Source organism: Eulemur rufifrons, chromosome 8 (assembly GCF_041146395.1).
Source record: "Eulemur rufifrons isolate Redbay chromosome 8, OSU_ERuf_1, whole genome shotgun sequence".
In the NCBI taxonomy this organism is placed as follows: Eukaryota; Metazoa; Chordata; class Mammalia; order Primates; family Lemuridae; genus Eulemur; species Eulemur rufifrons.
Window position 1 is genome coordinate 104,934,436 of NC_090990.1, and position 15,636 is coordinate 104,950,071.

At 40.5% G+C, this 15,636-nt stretch overlaps 1 protein-coding gene across 1 annotated transcript; it reads right to left on the reverse strand.

Moving 5' to 3' along the window:
* Nucleotides 1-2,360: 2,360 nt before the first annotated feature.
* Nucleotides 2,361-13,709, reverse strand: FCGR1A (Fc gamma receptor Ia). Its single transcript, XM_069479240.1, has 6 exons — nucleotides 13,652-13,709; nucleotides 10,561-10,581; nucleotides 9,535-9,789; nucleotides 4,843-5,094; nucleotides 3,582-3,866; nucleotides 2,361-2,684 (listed from the first exon to the last, which is right to left on the reverse strand). The coding sequence occupies exons 1-6, from the start codon at nucleotides 13,707-13,709 to the stop codon at nucleotides 2,386-2,388; spliced, it is 1,170 nt and encodes a 389-aa protein (XP_069335341.1). The 3' UTR covers nucleotides 2,361-2,385.
* Nucleotides 13,710-15,636: the final 1,927 nt, after the last annotated feature.

The window sequence follows — 15,636 nt, forward strand, 5'->3', positions numbered from 1 at the left end:
CCCAGTGATAATGCCAAGACTCCTACTCCAAAGGCTAGGGTAAGCAACCATCTCTTTGATTTTTTTCAGCTTTGCTCTTCTTCTCAAACTGAAAAACTGGTGTGAAGAATCTAAATTGGTCAGTGCATTTGTCTTTATGTCTGAAACAAAGTGGATTTAGTTATTGCAAAAATGATACTGAGGTAAAGTTTCCCCGTGGGTGCCTGTTAATTTGCCTCTAGGACAACCTAGAGAGACTTTCACTTTCCTTCTTTTGGTTTCCCTGTCCCCACATGGAGTTACCCACCACCAGCCCCGCTCCCCACCCACATACATGGGCTTTCCCCACGGGTGGGGGATGGTGAGCAGAGGAAGGGATCCAGGGTCCTTTGGGCCTCTCTTTCCAATAGGGTCAAGTGATTTTTGTGTTTCTTTCCAGTACTGGTTGGAGTAAAAATAAAGATGAGTGAGCCCTTAGATAGGGGCAAGTGCCAGGGAGAAGGTATGAAATGGTGCCAGGCCTTGACCAGCTCAGCCCTGAGGTTTGGGGAACAGGCAGGTAGGCCCCAATCCGGGGGCTCCAAGAACCTGTCCCTGGTACAGCTATAAGCCAGAAATAAAGGTAGACTGGAATGCAAATTGTTCAACTAAGAAATTGGCTTAATCAAGTCAATTATTTAAGCACTGAAGTACGCACAAGAAATAATTGGGACAAAGATGTAAGCTTAGAAAAATCTGAAGAGGAAACATGAGAGGGGAGGTTGGGAAGGAGGAAGCACTTTGTGATGCTTTAGCAGCGACTGGCCTTATCTAGATTCACAGCAGGTCACAGCACTTTGTCTAGATCTGTGCTGCCCTCCCACCTTCTACTCCTAGGGATCCCTTTCCCTGAAATTCTGTTTGCCCTGTGAAGGTAAGCAGAGCTCTCTCTTCTGAATTATCAGTGTCACTTCCTGCTTCAGTTTCCAACTCCTCAGGCTAGAGTCCTCTAGAGGGGGTCTTTGTGCCTGCTTTCCTATGGGATTCAGTCCCTACAATTCTCATGTTCTTGCTTTCCCAGCTCATAAGAACATTACTTGCAATCAACAAAACTCCTGCTAGTATATGTGACCATTTCTTTTAACACAAATGTTGGAGATGCTGTGCTTCTATTGAGATGACAATTATTGTACTTTTTTCTGAAGGTGAAGGGGAGAACAGGATCATTGTTCACAGACAGGAAAGCAGTGGACTCAGGAGCTGTTGCATCTACTTCCAGTCCCAAGTTGCTTGAGAGCGCTTCTAGGTGCTTGGTGTTGAAGGTGAGCTCTGCCAAGGGGAGCCAGGATGGGGGCTGGGCAGGGATGCATCCTTGTTTGGCAGATAAGCTACATTTTGTTAACCAAATAATCTAAAATCATATGTTTTGTTTGCTGTACTCTTTTTGTTCTTCTGGAAGCTTTTAGTAAAGTCTTATGCACATATTTCAGTTTTTATCTCAGCTATGTTATAGAGTAGCAAGAAAATATTTTGTCTCCAAACTATAGCCCAAGTGGGAGAGCAGTGTTTCTTGAAGCTCATGAGTAATCGTCCAGAAAATCAGAAGGGTAAAGTAAGGCTCTAGAGGCAAGAGCTGGGACTTTATAATATCACTGCTTCTTCCCACTTGAAGTTTCCCCTTGCAGTATCATGCTTGGAGATATGGATTTATTTATTAGGGAAAGCAGCAGTTACATTCTTCCTTCCTATGTGGCAAGGGACTGGCACTGGCAAGACCTGTGTTGTCTCTGGAAATAGAGAGGTTAAGAGAAAGCCACAAATGAAAGGGCACGAATAATGCACCCATTTCTCATCATGAGTTATTCTCTTGTATCCCTATAACATGTATGGAAACATGCTCTGTTAGTAAACTAAAAAAGAAAAGAACTATTCTGAACACACAGAGGTGTGAGCTCTCTGATTCAAACAGTCCCTCAGAACTCATTTGTAAGTTCTATTTCCTTCTTTTTATTCTACAACAGTCCCTCTTGTCTCCCTGAAACCCACCCACTCCTGTCTCTGTGTTTCTCTTTCTCTCTCTGTCTCTCTCTCTCTCTCATTCTTTCACTGTTTCTTTAATTTCTAGTACATGCTCAAATTTTTACCCTGTTCTCAGAAATATACTATTTTTCAGACTACCTAATAGGATAATCAGGCTGCACTTGACTTCCAAGTGTTTAAAGATTTCTTTAGAGTAGGCATCATTTCAAATCATCTCTAATTACCAAATTTCCAAATTTATTTCTATTGAAGTCAGCTCATTTTTTTTTTTTTTTTTTTGCTTTATTTGAGCTACATGCCGTGAGACCCACAGTTCTAGTGTCATTGGCTGTTGTGCTCTGCTGCTCACACAGAGAGGAAGGGGCTGGGGACTGTGCAGATCCACGGCTACACGGTAAGCTGCTGCTGCTCTTCCTCCTTTGGCTTTTTTTGGTGTGTCCTTTCTTGCAGCTTTTCTTTTTCTTGTTCCTGACACTTTAGCTCTTCTTCTAAGTGTCTGTCTTTTTGAAGGCAGGAAGTTACCTTCTTCCCATGATCAGAATCCAAAGAGATTGCTAAATTCCACTTTTTCTTTCTTTGCAGCTTTTTATGTATTGTCATACAGAGAACAGTGTCCACTAAAGCTATTATTCCCACTATCAGATAGAAAAAGATGTTAAACCAGGCAGGAGTGGATGATTGGAGGCCTGAAACAGAAAAAGACAAAGAGAAGAGGTACTATTTAGAAACCAGAGGGATCTGGCTGAGTTAGGTTTGGAAGAGAAGGTTGGCTGAGAGCTGATGTGCCTGTCCCCAAGGAGGTACTGGTAATGTCAGGGGGCAGAAAGGAACTACAGGTAGCTCCAGCTGGGCTGTGTGGTGGACAGACAGGGAGCAGGTTCCTGGGAATAGTTTAACTGCTGGGCCCTGTCAGTAGATTTACTCCCTAGTTTCAGAGATAACTACTATCTCTATGCCATTTAATGCTTGAAAGGAATTTGGGCTGAAGATTAACTTTTTTCCCCAAAGCGTTGTCTTTCTGAAGTTCACAATCCCCCCACCTCAGTTGGATATAGACACTTGGGCAGGTAGTTATGTGCAGTTTACAAAATCACTCTTATAAATCCACCATTGAACTCCTCAAAGCAAAAACTGCACCCCAGTGTCTTTATATGGCCAGATCTACGACAACAGATATGAGGAACTCAGTATATTATTGAGGAGATCCTTGGTGAGAGAGAGGAAGGGAGGGAAGCAAAGGGAGAGAGAGAGAAGAAACAGGGACGGGTGGTGGGGGAGACAGGAGGAAGGGAGAAAAGAAAAGAAGGAAGGAGAAGAAAAGGAGGACAGAAGGACAAAAGGAAGGAAAGCAATGGGGAAGAAAAGGAAAAGAAAAAAGAAAGGAAAGGAAAGAAAATTTAATGAAGTTTGTGAGGAGAATAGTGATGTTCTGAATCAGGGACAGAAAGGCCTGCTCATGGGCTTTTCCTGAAAAGACTTCCTCCCCCTGGCTGGGCCATGAAACGCTTTAACAAACCTCAGTCCCGCTGCAGAAAAGGGAGCCCCTTCTCCTGTGCCAGTCACTCCCCATCGTTCTCACTCACCAAGCACTTGAAGCTCCAAGTCAGGGCTGCGCTTAAGGACATTTCCATCTTCGGTGGCTGCCTCACACCAGTATAACCCAGAATCTTCTCTCCTAGCAGTGAGTATCCGGTATTCTGAGGACGTGTTCCTGGCCTTCAGGGTCTTGCTGCCCATGTAGAAGGAGAAGTAGAGCTGCAGACCAGGCCTCTGTGGGAGCAACTTTGTTTCACAGCTCAGGGTGACCAGATTCCCCTCGAGGAGCGGGAGTGCCAAGGATGCTGTCAGCACTGGAGGTGGGAATAGCTCTAAAGAGAAAGTTGATGGGGGACAGGGTTGCCTGTTTAGTGTCAAGGTTCTTTTTACAAAAGAGACGTCTTTTTCCCCTTAGGGAAACCTGCCTCTGGAGAATGTACCATAAGGCATAACTTTCCCCACTTCCAGCAGAGAGGCATTCTCAGGGTTTCCTAATAGACATAATGACAGTTGCCAACTTGCTCATTCCCGTTGAGGAAAACACCCCTACCTGGTCCATGCTTCCCTGAATGGTCACATGACAAATCTATTATATAATCAGGACCTTTTGGCAATGGTCAAGCAGGAGCGAACGCTGACCCATACACTTAACAGTTCAGCAACTCATTACTTGTGTTCCTGACTCAAAAAGTTATCTGGGATAACAATTTCATTCAGAAATGAACTTTTTTTCAGAGAGAAAAAGGTGGCTAGTGGTTGTGAGTACTAAGGGGAAAGAATGAAAGAGTCAGAACAAGGCCATGTGCAAACTGGAACAAAGGAAGCTGCCTAGTTTGCAGATGCTTAGAAAGAAGTGGGACCAGAGAGGTCACATTGTCCCTGAGAGATACATGGAAAGTATAACCAGTTCCTAATATCTTCCTTGTTTCTATATCTGTGGAGCTTTCATGAGGTTCCATTGCATTATTTTCTAGTAACTCTCCTAGCTACCTTGAGTGAGTCTCTATTCCTTACAATTAAAATAAATTGATTAAATGGATCTCCACTATGCCTTGACTTTGACATTAGCTCCTGTGATTATTGATGAGGCATTGTGGTATATTGGAAAGAGCAATTGACTTGGGCCCCAAGAACTCACTTCTGGTCCCAGCCCAGCCACTGGTCACTGTGTGGCCTTCAGAAAGGCAGTTAGTTTACCTTCTAGAGCTCAGTTTCTTCACTTGTAAATCAAAGTGAGGATTTTAGATGATTTACGATGGTCCCTCTGGTCCTTATGACTATAGCTGTATGACTTTTCAGATACAATACCTTTCACAGTAACAGATACTCCTGCTGATGTGTAGCGATGCCTTCCCATGGCTGAGCAGTGATAGATGCCATTGTGACTTGTATTGGTTTTCAGAACGGTAAGTTCAGAATTCCGAGGAAAAAACTTAAAGGCTTTGCCATTTTGATAGAAAATCACATTGTACACCAGCTTATTCTTCCATCCGTGGCACCTCAAGTCCAGAGGTTCTCCCTCAGTGAAGACTCTGCTAGAGACCTGGAGTAGTAGCCAATCTGAAAAATGTGGATGAAAATGTATGTATACTGTGGAGGAGGTACAAGAAGCCCAAAGCTTGGCCCTGGGGGCTTTCTTATTTTTTTGTCCTTGCAACATTCCAACCTCAGAGCTCTGCTACATCTGAAGCCTATGCCCCCCTCCTCAAATATCTTTAGCTTTGGTGGAAAGAAAAGTAATCTTTACCAGCAACTGTGCACATAGCCCCTTCTTATCTCTCCTTTGCTGATCTCACAAGTTGGTTGGAACAAAGACAGTTTACACAATGTGGTAGGCTGAATTCTAAGATGACCCCAATGAGTCACTTCCTTGTATAATCCTCTTGAGTGTGGGTGGAACCCATGACTTGCTTCTAGCCAATGACAAGGGTGATGAGAGGTCATTCTTATGCTTGTTATATCATATAAGACTCTGTTTTAGCAGACTAGAGTCTCCTGCTGGCCTTGAAGAAGTAAGCTGCCAGGTTGTGAGAGGAATTAGGCAAGTTTCTCTAGGAGCTGACAGTGGCTCCCCCAGCCCCCATTGGCAGGCAGCAAGAAAGCAGGGACCTCAGTCTTACAACCACAAGGAACTGAATTCTGCCAATGACCTTGTGAATTTGGAAGAACTGCAAAAAGGAACACAGCAAAGTCAATATCCTGATTGGAGCCTTGTAAGATCCTGAGCAGAGTACCCAGCTAAGTTGTGCCAGGACTCCTGACTCATGGAAACTGGGAGATAATAAATGTGTGTTTTTAAGCTGCTAAATTTGTGGTAATTTGTTACACAGCAATAGAAAACTAATATGCTCTAACTCCTGACAAACAATAGGGCCACACATCCTAAGACCAACACACAGGATGGCAAATGTCCAGATGTATATATCCCACTAAACTGATAGGAATACTCACATATGTGCAGAAGTAGCTAGCAAAAACAAGCCCCAAGTCAAATGGGCCCTCCCTTTTGACATACAAATCTACACCTAACCCAAAATGCTTCATTTTCTTTCCCCAGGGGCAGTTGGTTTGGCTGAATACAGATGAGGTTCTTGGGGGACAAAGAGGAGAAGAGACTAGTGTTTTTCTTCCCTCTAGAACTTATCTAAGAATGGAAGGCAGTTGTTCCTGTGCCACAGGTAGCATGATGTTCACAGTCTTGGATACTGCCACGGTGCTTCTACTCATAATTAGTACTCTTCCCTGCCTTATCCCCATCCTCAACTAAGAGGTGCTCAAACACTATACAGCCCAAACACACAGGTGTCTTTGCTTTATATACCAAAATACAGTGGGAAATTTTAATATATTGTCATCAGAAACCATCAAAACACTAGTCATGATAGAAAATATTTGAATGACACATTAATAGGCTTGATTTTGTGGAATGCTATACCTTAGAAAGAGAAAAGTCATGTATTTTCCAAACACACATGCAACAGTTATAAAAATTGAGTGTGTACTAGGCCACAAAGCAATTTTCAACAAATACCGAGGAACTGACACCATATTTAACACAAATTCTGACCAAAATGCCATAAAATTAGAAATTAATAACAAAAAGCCACCCTCCAAAAAACTTCTAAATAATTCATAAGTAAAAAAATTAAAATGGAAATTTAAAAATTTTAACCCTAAATGATAATATCGCATATATCAAAACCCATGGGATGCAGCTTTTAGCAGACATTGCTAATTTCCTACTCAAAAGACATTCTCCCATCTTCATGACCTTGGAGTTGGAAAGGGACATTCATTTTAAGTCATATGATTAGGACTTGGGTCCACCAACCAGCTATATTTTCTCGGTCTCAGCATACACAGATTAAATTGGAGTTACTGAGAGTCAGTGTAGCTGCAATGGAATCCTCTACTGCTGACTAACTGGGGCAAAACATGTTTAAGTTGGGTATAGAAAGCACCAACCAAAAAGCTTGATGTATTGTATGGTAGTCAAATTAAGAAGTTTTGTCCACTATATTTTTAAATAGCCAAAAAATACCATAATATGAAAGTGAAAAGGCAAGGCATAAAGTGGGAGAAGAAATTTATAACACTCAAAAAAGGGCTCATATCCAGAATACATAAAGAATTCCTGTAAGTCAATAAGAAAAAGACAGACAGTAGAAAAATTATCAAAAAGTTCTGATCAGTTACCTGACAAAAGAGAGTATCCAACTAGGTAATAAACGTAAAAAATGGTCAATATCATGGTCATCAGGGAAGTGCAAATTAAAACCACAACGTGATATTACTACACATCCATCGGAACAGCAAAAATGAAAATATAAAAAATACCTAGTGTTGATAAAGATGGAGAGCAAGCAAACTCTCACACTCTATGGAAAGTGTAAATTGGTACAACCACTTTGAAAAACTGTTTAGCAGTATCTACTAAAGCTGATTATTTTGTGATTCAGCTATTCCACCACTAGGCATTTTCCAGCAGATATGTATACATATGTGCACCAAAAAACACGTTAAAAAAATGTCCACAGCACGCCTGTAATTCTAGCACTCTGGGAGGCCGAGGTGGGCGGATCGTTTGAGCTCAGGAGTTCGAGACCAGCCTGAGCAAGAGCGAGACCCCATCTCTACTAAAAATAGAAAGAAATTATATGGATAGCTAAAAATATATATAGAAAAAATTAGCCGGGCATGGTGGTGCATGCCTGTAGTCCCAACTACTCGGGAGGCTGAGACAGGAGGATCCCTTGAGCTCAGGAGTTTGAGGTTGCTGTGAGCTAGGCTGATGCCACGGCACTCACTCTAGCCTGGGCAACAAAGTGAGACTCTGTCTCAAAAAAAAAAAAAAAAAAAAAAAAAAAAAATGTCCACAGCAGTACTATTTGTAAGAGGTGAAAACTAGAAACAACCCTAGAGTCAGTAGAATGAAAAAATATGTAGCATTATACAGTAATAAGAACAAATGAACTTCAACTTCATAACATGTATGAATTTCACAATTATAACATTTAGAAAAGAAACCAGACCCAAAAGAGTACCACCTATATCATACTGTAGCCATTTATATAAAGTTCAAAAATAAGCAAAAAACCTATGGTGTCAGAAGTCAGTGTTAGGGGTTACCTAGAAATGGGCAAGAAGGAGTTTCTGGGTCCTGGGAATGTCCTATTTCGTGACCCTCAGTGAAAATTCACTGAGGTTTACACTTATGGTTTGTTGTATATAAGTTATACTTCAATAAAAACTCACACTAAAATATAATGCAAAAAAGATACTATTCTCAATAAGTCACCAATGCTAGGTATTCTAGAATCTGTGTGCAGGCAAGGAAAGGGGCCTCTTCCCAGTCCTAGTCCACTTTTTGTCACTTGAACCATGAAACATTTCTTTTGCTCGAACAATACTGTGTCTTGTTAAAACAGCTCTGTCAGCTCCATCCTAAGAACTTATTTCCAGAGTATAAGAGACACATGAATAACATTAAGCCTTTCTTCAGACAGTCTCAACATTTCCTTAACCTAAACATATTTCCTCTAAAAGCAATCAAATCTGCATAAATGTTATTCTGCCTCCAACATGGATTAACTTTTGCATTATCAATTTCAAAGAAGTTTGGGCTCATTACTTCTGAATAACTAAATAATACATTTGGGTATTTTGTCCTGAATAAGGAAATATTTTACCCTGAAGAATATTGCAGTCTTCCTCTCTTGACAAATAGAAACTGTTTACAGATTTAAAGTGGGCAGTGGTTTTTTGTTCTGCTTCTATTCATTTAAGTCTCACAGTAATTCCATGTCCAGAATATCATCATATATATATATATATATATATATATATATATATACCATGAAATATACCCCAGACTATATGTATAATGTTTACCGGAGCATTGCTTGTAAAAGCAAAAGAATGTAAACACCTTAGAAGTTTACTAATAGGCAGAATAGTTGAATTAATTCTGGTCCAGCCATACAGCAGACATTTAAAAGTAGACATCTATTGATATAAATGGACCTCCAAGATATTTTAAGTGATAAAAGTATGATGTAGGGTAATATATACAGAGTATTCTATCAACCACGCTTTTAAAAAAAGTTTATATATATTTACAGTTTTGTTTCTGTGAAAGGTGACTGACTATTGGACTAGGGTTCTGGGATAAGAAGATTTTTTTATTGCTCATCACTGTGCATTTGTCTGAATTATTATTTCTGATATGGAGACATACATTTTTAATAATGATAAAATCTTAGGATCTGAGTCTTACTCTAGACACCCTACTCACAGCTGTCCCAGCTGGGGTGCCATTGGTACACCGTTGTTGGACTCTGATATGATGTTGTAAGTATATTGACTTAATTTCACCTGATAGGCACATAGAGCTGAGACTCATACTCAGATAAATTGACACACACATCTGGCATCCAAAAAGGAGAAAACACAAAGGAAGACCTTGTGATTTCCAGCCCTTCTGCTCCATGCCATACTTACCTTTGTGGATTTCCAGCTGCACAGGGTCACTTGGCACTGAGAGACCCGTCTGGCACCTGTATTCACCACTGTCATTGACGCTGGCAGAAATGATGCTGTATCTGGAGGTCAAGGTCTGAATGGCTGTGCTGTTGTGAAACCACTGTGTGGAGTTGTCCCCAGGTAGACGGGGCCCTTCACACCATAAGGTTATATTTTCCTTTTGGAACACACTGGTCCATGGAGGCTGCAAGGTAATCACTGCCTGTGTGGTGTCTGTTTGGAAATAATAATAACAATAATAAAAAGACCAAATAAAGTAAAAGGAAGGACTCTGAGTGATTGTTAAGGTTTTGTGGATAGCATAAGGGGGAAAAATGCATATTTAGGTTAGCTTGAAAACTAGGCAAGTGGGAACCCACAAAAACCAGCTTTTAGGAGTGTCCAGACCCTGCTTCAGAGAGCTCTGTTCATGCTATTAAATCCTCATCTTGGGGATTTTGGCTCCTGAGGATTAAATTACTGATTTAGATCTGCCTGCTGATAAACAATGAAGCTTTTATGTTGTAAAGTGGGGCAAACTGACTGGAGCTGGTTTCCTTATCCTCTACACTATACTGTCTCTGAGAGTAAAGCACAGATTTTCATTAGCTTCTGCATTGGAAATGGAGGTTTAACTCCTTCCTCTGAAGTCTTCAGTACTTGCCTGGCTCTTTCTGAGGAGAATAAAATTACTCAGCTTTCTTGTAAAGGCAACTGGTGTAGGGGATGTTGGAAAACCCAGAGGAGCTACTTCTGGATTTTTGCAATTCTGACCCTTTCCTGCTATTGTAAATAGCATTTAGTTCAGAGGTCAGGGCTCATTCAGTAAGCCTTAGGAAGAAACCTTAAAAATCAGGGTTTTATCAACATCACACACTGAATAAGGCAGATTTTACATAATTTATAAATCTTTCTATCCTCTCTCTATACACTCTTCAAGTTAATAGGACCCATCGTTTAGAAGTAGGAAAGTGGCATAGGAGAAGTTGAGTAGCGATCACTCACCCGTTTGCCCGCCAGCTGGAACTGCAAGAGAACAGAGAATAGAGATATTAGTTGGTCAGTGGGAGATGCTGAGGAAGGGAGAATTGGGGAGAAACATTAATGTAGACTATGAGGGGTCAGCTTAGATCTCTTGAGTTTCTATCTCCCTTTCCCCAAATCAGGTATTAGCAGAACTGAACCACCAAAGGTTGTTATTCATGAGGCTTTATTTTGGTATGGGGCTTCCAGGCTTAATGTTACTTCAGGGTCCCCTTCCCATCCTTTTGATATAATAAGCACCAACAAACCATGAAAACACAGGTACGGTTGTTTCTATACTCATGAGTTCTAGCCAAACATACCAAGGGAAGACAAAATCTTGACTTCCCAAAGCCAGAGCCACCCCCTCTGAGCCCACTTACCCCCAAGAAGTAGAGCTATCAAGAGCCACATGTTTGTCTCCAAGCTGATGGGAGCAGCGAAATCTGTAACCTACGAGACATTGAAGAGGTTCAGCTGGGGGCTCTGGAGCCAAGATTAGAAAAGAGGAAGGAAATTGTCTCTTCTGACCACATTCATCATCTTCCTTTTCTGGGAAGTACATCCCTAATTCTTGGCATATGTTTTTAAGCATATTTCTTGTATCTCATATCTCTTAGCTCATCTCTCTCAGTTTGAAGCTCCGGTTTTTGGATTATGAACTCTCAGAATCCAGAGAAAGAGCTAAAGTTTTATTCACATTCTATTCTGATTATATTCTCGCTCTAACCATTTCTGTTTCTTAGGGCCAGACTATGGCAAAACCCCACTTTTATAATTGGTTCAAGGCCTGGCTAATGCCTCCAAAACGTGATCATTTGAATACAGAGGAGTACATATCAGCTTCTATAAGGCATATGAAGAGTTACTCATCTACAAGAGTGTCCCTAATACCAACCAGCTTTTATTCCTCTGGAGAATACAGACAGGATCACTCTTCCATTTTGGAAAAAAACAAACAACAATAATAAATAAAACCTCGCCCTATTCCTGAAATACATTGTGAATTTGGAGTGTTTTTTCTTTCTTTTTTTTTTTTTTTTCGGCTAAATCGAAAGGTGGAAATATTCCCCAAGAAGAGAGTTTCAGAGTACATGTGGGAAGCTCTGTGCCACCAAAGTGAGTTGGTTTCTGAGGTTCCTGAAGCTCTTTATAAAGCTATAAAGAGATTTTTAGGTATTCTGTTAAAAGAGAAAGAGAGTTAAATAGAGACTAGGATGAGTTCAGTGAATGCAAAGAAGCCTGGGCAGCAATCTCACTGGCAGAGAATAAAAATGATGACAAATAAGGCTGCAGATTGAATTTCTGGCCCCAATTTCTCACCCCTCCCTGAAGCTACACTATCTCCGTAGCTTCAAGAGAGGCTGAGGGTACCTCCCTTACTTTTGACTGTGGCTCATCCACATGACTTTCATTGGCCAGTGAAATGTGAATGGAAACAACATTGTGCTAATTTTGAACTTAGAATTTAGGAAGCTTCACACATTTTTTTTTTCATACTCTTGTGCTTCTGTGATTGTCATGACAAGAACATTCTCTGGCTAGCTGGCCATAGTGTGAAGCAGAGCTGTCCTAGCCATTGTAGCTTGAAGTAGAGGTGCCCTACAAACTTGTGAGTGAGAACTAAATGCTTCCTGTTGTATGCCACCGAGATTTGAAGATTGTTATAAAGCATAGCTGACTGATGCAAGTGAAAAGCAAGGAATAATGGTCTGCGAACAACTCAGGATGTTCTAAGAAAGATGAGAGAAGCCTGAGCTCATTGAAATTTATATTCAAAGCCTATATCCATAACTATTTTACTATTTTGTCTCCAAAATTTTTCACCATATGGATGTACCATAATTTATTTCAACCTCTCTTCATGAATATATAGGTTATTTATAATTTTTTACTGTTAAGACCCAGCATTGCAATGAATAGTCTTGTATACACCTTTAAACATTTGACTTATTATTTCCTTAGGACACATTCCTAGAGTCAGCAGTGCTCACTCAAAGGAAATGTACATTTTTTTCTTTGGATGTACATTTTCTTTCTTCAGATTATTTATGATCATTATGCCTCATCATTGCATAAATTTTAGAGTGCTTTTTATATGTCAGACAAATATGCTTCATATGTATTTTCTTTTTTTTTTTCTTTCCCCAAGACAGAGTCTCACTCTGTTGCCCAGGCTAGAGTCCCATGGTGTCATCCTAGCTCACAGCAACCTCAAATTCCTGGGCTCAAGTGATCCTCCTGCCTCAGCCTCCGGAGTAGCTGGGACTACAGGCATGCACCACCATGCCCAGCTAATTTTTTCTACATATTTTTAGTTGTCCAGCTAACTTCTTTCTATTTTCAGTAGAGATGCAGTCTTGCTCTTGCTCAGGCTGGTCTCTAACTCCTGACCTCAAGCGATCCTCCCACCTTGGCCTCCCAGAGTGCTAGGATTATAGGCGTGAGCCACCACGCCTGGCCCTTATGTATTTTCTTATCTAATTCCCACAATAACCTATGAGCAGACAACATTGTTATCTCCACTATACAAATGAGAAAACTAGTCAAAGAAGATATCAGTTACCTGTCCAGGTTTATAAAAAGTAGAAGCAGGATTCAAAACTAGGCAGTTTTCCTTTATATTCTCATCAATAGAGTATAACAGTGCCCCCTCATCTCTCACAATTCCTTCTTTGTAGTAAGATAGCTGCTTCTTTGAAAAATAGGTGAAACTGTTTCATTGATCAGGATAACATGAGGGAATGAGTATTACAAAAGAGGAATGTAAAATCCATGACCTGGAAGGATGAAATACTTATTTTCTAATAAGTATCTGTAGTTTCCAATTGTTGAGAAAACAGCCACTGATGTAGGTTTAAAATCCATGTAAGAAGAGTGATATAGTTTCGATATTTGTCACCTTCAAATCCCATGTTAAAATTCGATCCCCAATGTTGGAGGTGGGGCCAGGTAGGAGGTCGTGGGGGCAGATCCCTCATGAATGGCCTGGTGCCACTCTGTTGAAAAGAGCCTTGTACCATCTGCTCTCTCTTGCTCAGCTCTCACCATGGACACGCTTGTTCTCCTTCACCTTCTACCATGATTGGAAGCTCCCTGAAGTCCTCACCAGAAGCAGACGCTGGTGCCATGCTTCTTGCACAGGCTGCAGAACTGTGAGCCAAATAAACCTCTTTTCCTTATAAATTACCCAGCCCTAGGTATTTCCTTTATAGCAGCACAAAAGGGACTAATATAAAGAACTAGGAAAATGGGGCAAGCATTGTATCATAACTAATGCAGAAAGAGTAGTCTCCAGCGTTTAATGGTCAATGAAAGTCATGATGCTCACAAGAACCATTCAGAGAATTTACATCTATATGTGACATTTATGTTTCCATATATTGATGATCTTTTATAATATCATCATACTGATAGACTTTATACTTCAAAATTGCTTCACAAATACACTTGTCTCAAAGGTAGTGCAAAGTATTATTTGCCGATTTTAACAAAAACTGTTCTCTTCTCTACCATAGAAAATGATTTGTGAGCAATTATTTGATATGTTTTTGAAAGGTAAGATAACTTAAATCTCATAAACAATTAATCAAAAATTTATTTTAGTTTTGTACTCTTTATGAGTAAAAAGCAGTCAGTAATGCTTTATTTCCTACTCAATTATTTCTTTAATGACCATATATTTTAGAAACTATTGAAATGAATCAGCTGAATTTTAGGTAAAGAATTGTATATAATTGTCTGCAGCACAATTTTGCTTAATATGTTTTGTATACTTTTGTAACAGCTCTTGAACAGGTAAAATATACCACTTTTACATACTTGCTAATGCTAGAAGTGTTTTTCAGGAGATTCACATAAAGTTTACCTGACATTTTTGGTCAACTACCATTCTTTATAAAAGCTCCTTCATTGGTTCAATTTTAAGTCTCCATTAGAAACTCAAGGCCGGGCGCGGTGGCTCACGCCTGTAATCCTAGCACTCTGGGAGGCCGAGGTGGGCGGATCGTTTGAGCTCAGGAGTTCAAGACCAGCCTGAGCAAGAGCGAGACCCCATCTCTACTAAAAATAGAAAGAAATTATATGGACAGCTAAAATATATATATAGAAAAAATTAGCCGGGCATGGTGGTGCATGCCTGTAGTCCCAGCTACTCGGGAGGCTGAGACAGGAGGATCGCTTGAGCTCAGGAGTTTGAGGTTGCTGTGAGCTAGGCTGACGCCACGGCACTCACTCTAGCCTGGGCAACAGAGTGAGACTCTGTCTCCAAAAAAAAAAAAAAAAAAAGAAACTCAATTGACTTTTTATCATTAGTTATTCTTACCACTTGATCTTTTTAAAAAATCCTCATCTATGATTTTATAGCAACCTTTCCAGTTAATTTCTGGTGGTGCTATAGTTAGTCTTTAATAGATTGTTTCAATTTTCTCCATTTCTTCTTCTCCTCACCTACCTTTTTTGTTGTCATGACCATACGCCTTAAGCTCTTTGTCTAATTTTCCTGTGTGCCCTTGAGATCCCTTCCTAAATTTTTTAGTAATCAATTCATTATAAATCTCAATCTGTCTGCTTTTGCATATACATTTTCCATCATTCCCAAGATAGCAATGCCACTGCATCTTGACTTTGTTCCTGTATCACAACTGCAAAAGGGGGAGGAAGAGAGAAGTTTTAAAATATTTATGTAGCTTGTGTTTCTCAAAATAGCTATCTGAGACAAACGCTTCACAGGAACCCCTCCTCAAACTTTTAAGTGCCTGATAGTGCGAGTCAAATGCAGACACTGCAGCACTATTCTGAAAGACCCTCACATAGTACAATAAGTGGGGGAAACCACAGTGGTTTGTTAGGTCATGGAGTATGAAAGCTCTTGATCTCCACTGTCCCCCAAGCCAGCACCATGTCCCCTTGACCTTCTTGGTTTGTCAGGAAAGCACCTTTAGAGTCATGGTAACAAGGACAGGAGGGAGTTGGTTGAAATGGGGGATTCTAGGTAGAAGGTATAGAGGGGTCAGGAAGGTAGGTGAGGTAAGAGGTTGGCCACAGACTCTTCCTACT

Excerpts from the sequence above, each read along its gene's own strand:
- FCGR1A (XM_069479240.1), bottom strand. The coding sequence starts at position 13,709 with ATGGCACCAGCGTCTGCTTCTGGTGAGGACTTCAGGGAGCTTCCAATC. Across the intron at positions 9,790-10,560 it reads TCCAGCTGGCGGGCAAACGG|ACACCACACAGGCAGTGATT; the intron begins GTGAGTGATCGC and ends ATTTCCAAACAG. Across the intron at positions 3,867-4,842 it reads AGTATCTGTTACTGTGAAAG|AGCTATTCCCACCTCCAGTG; the intron begins GTATTGTATCTG and ends CTTTCTCTTTAG.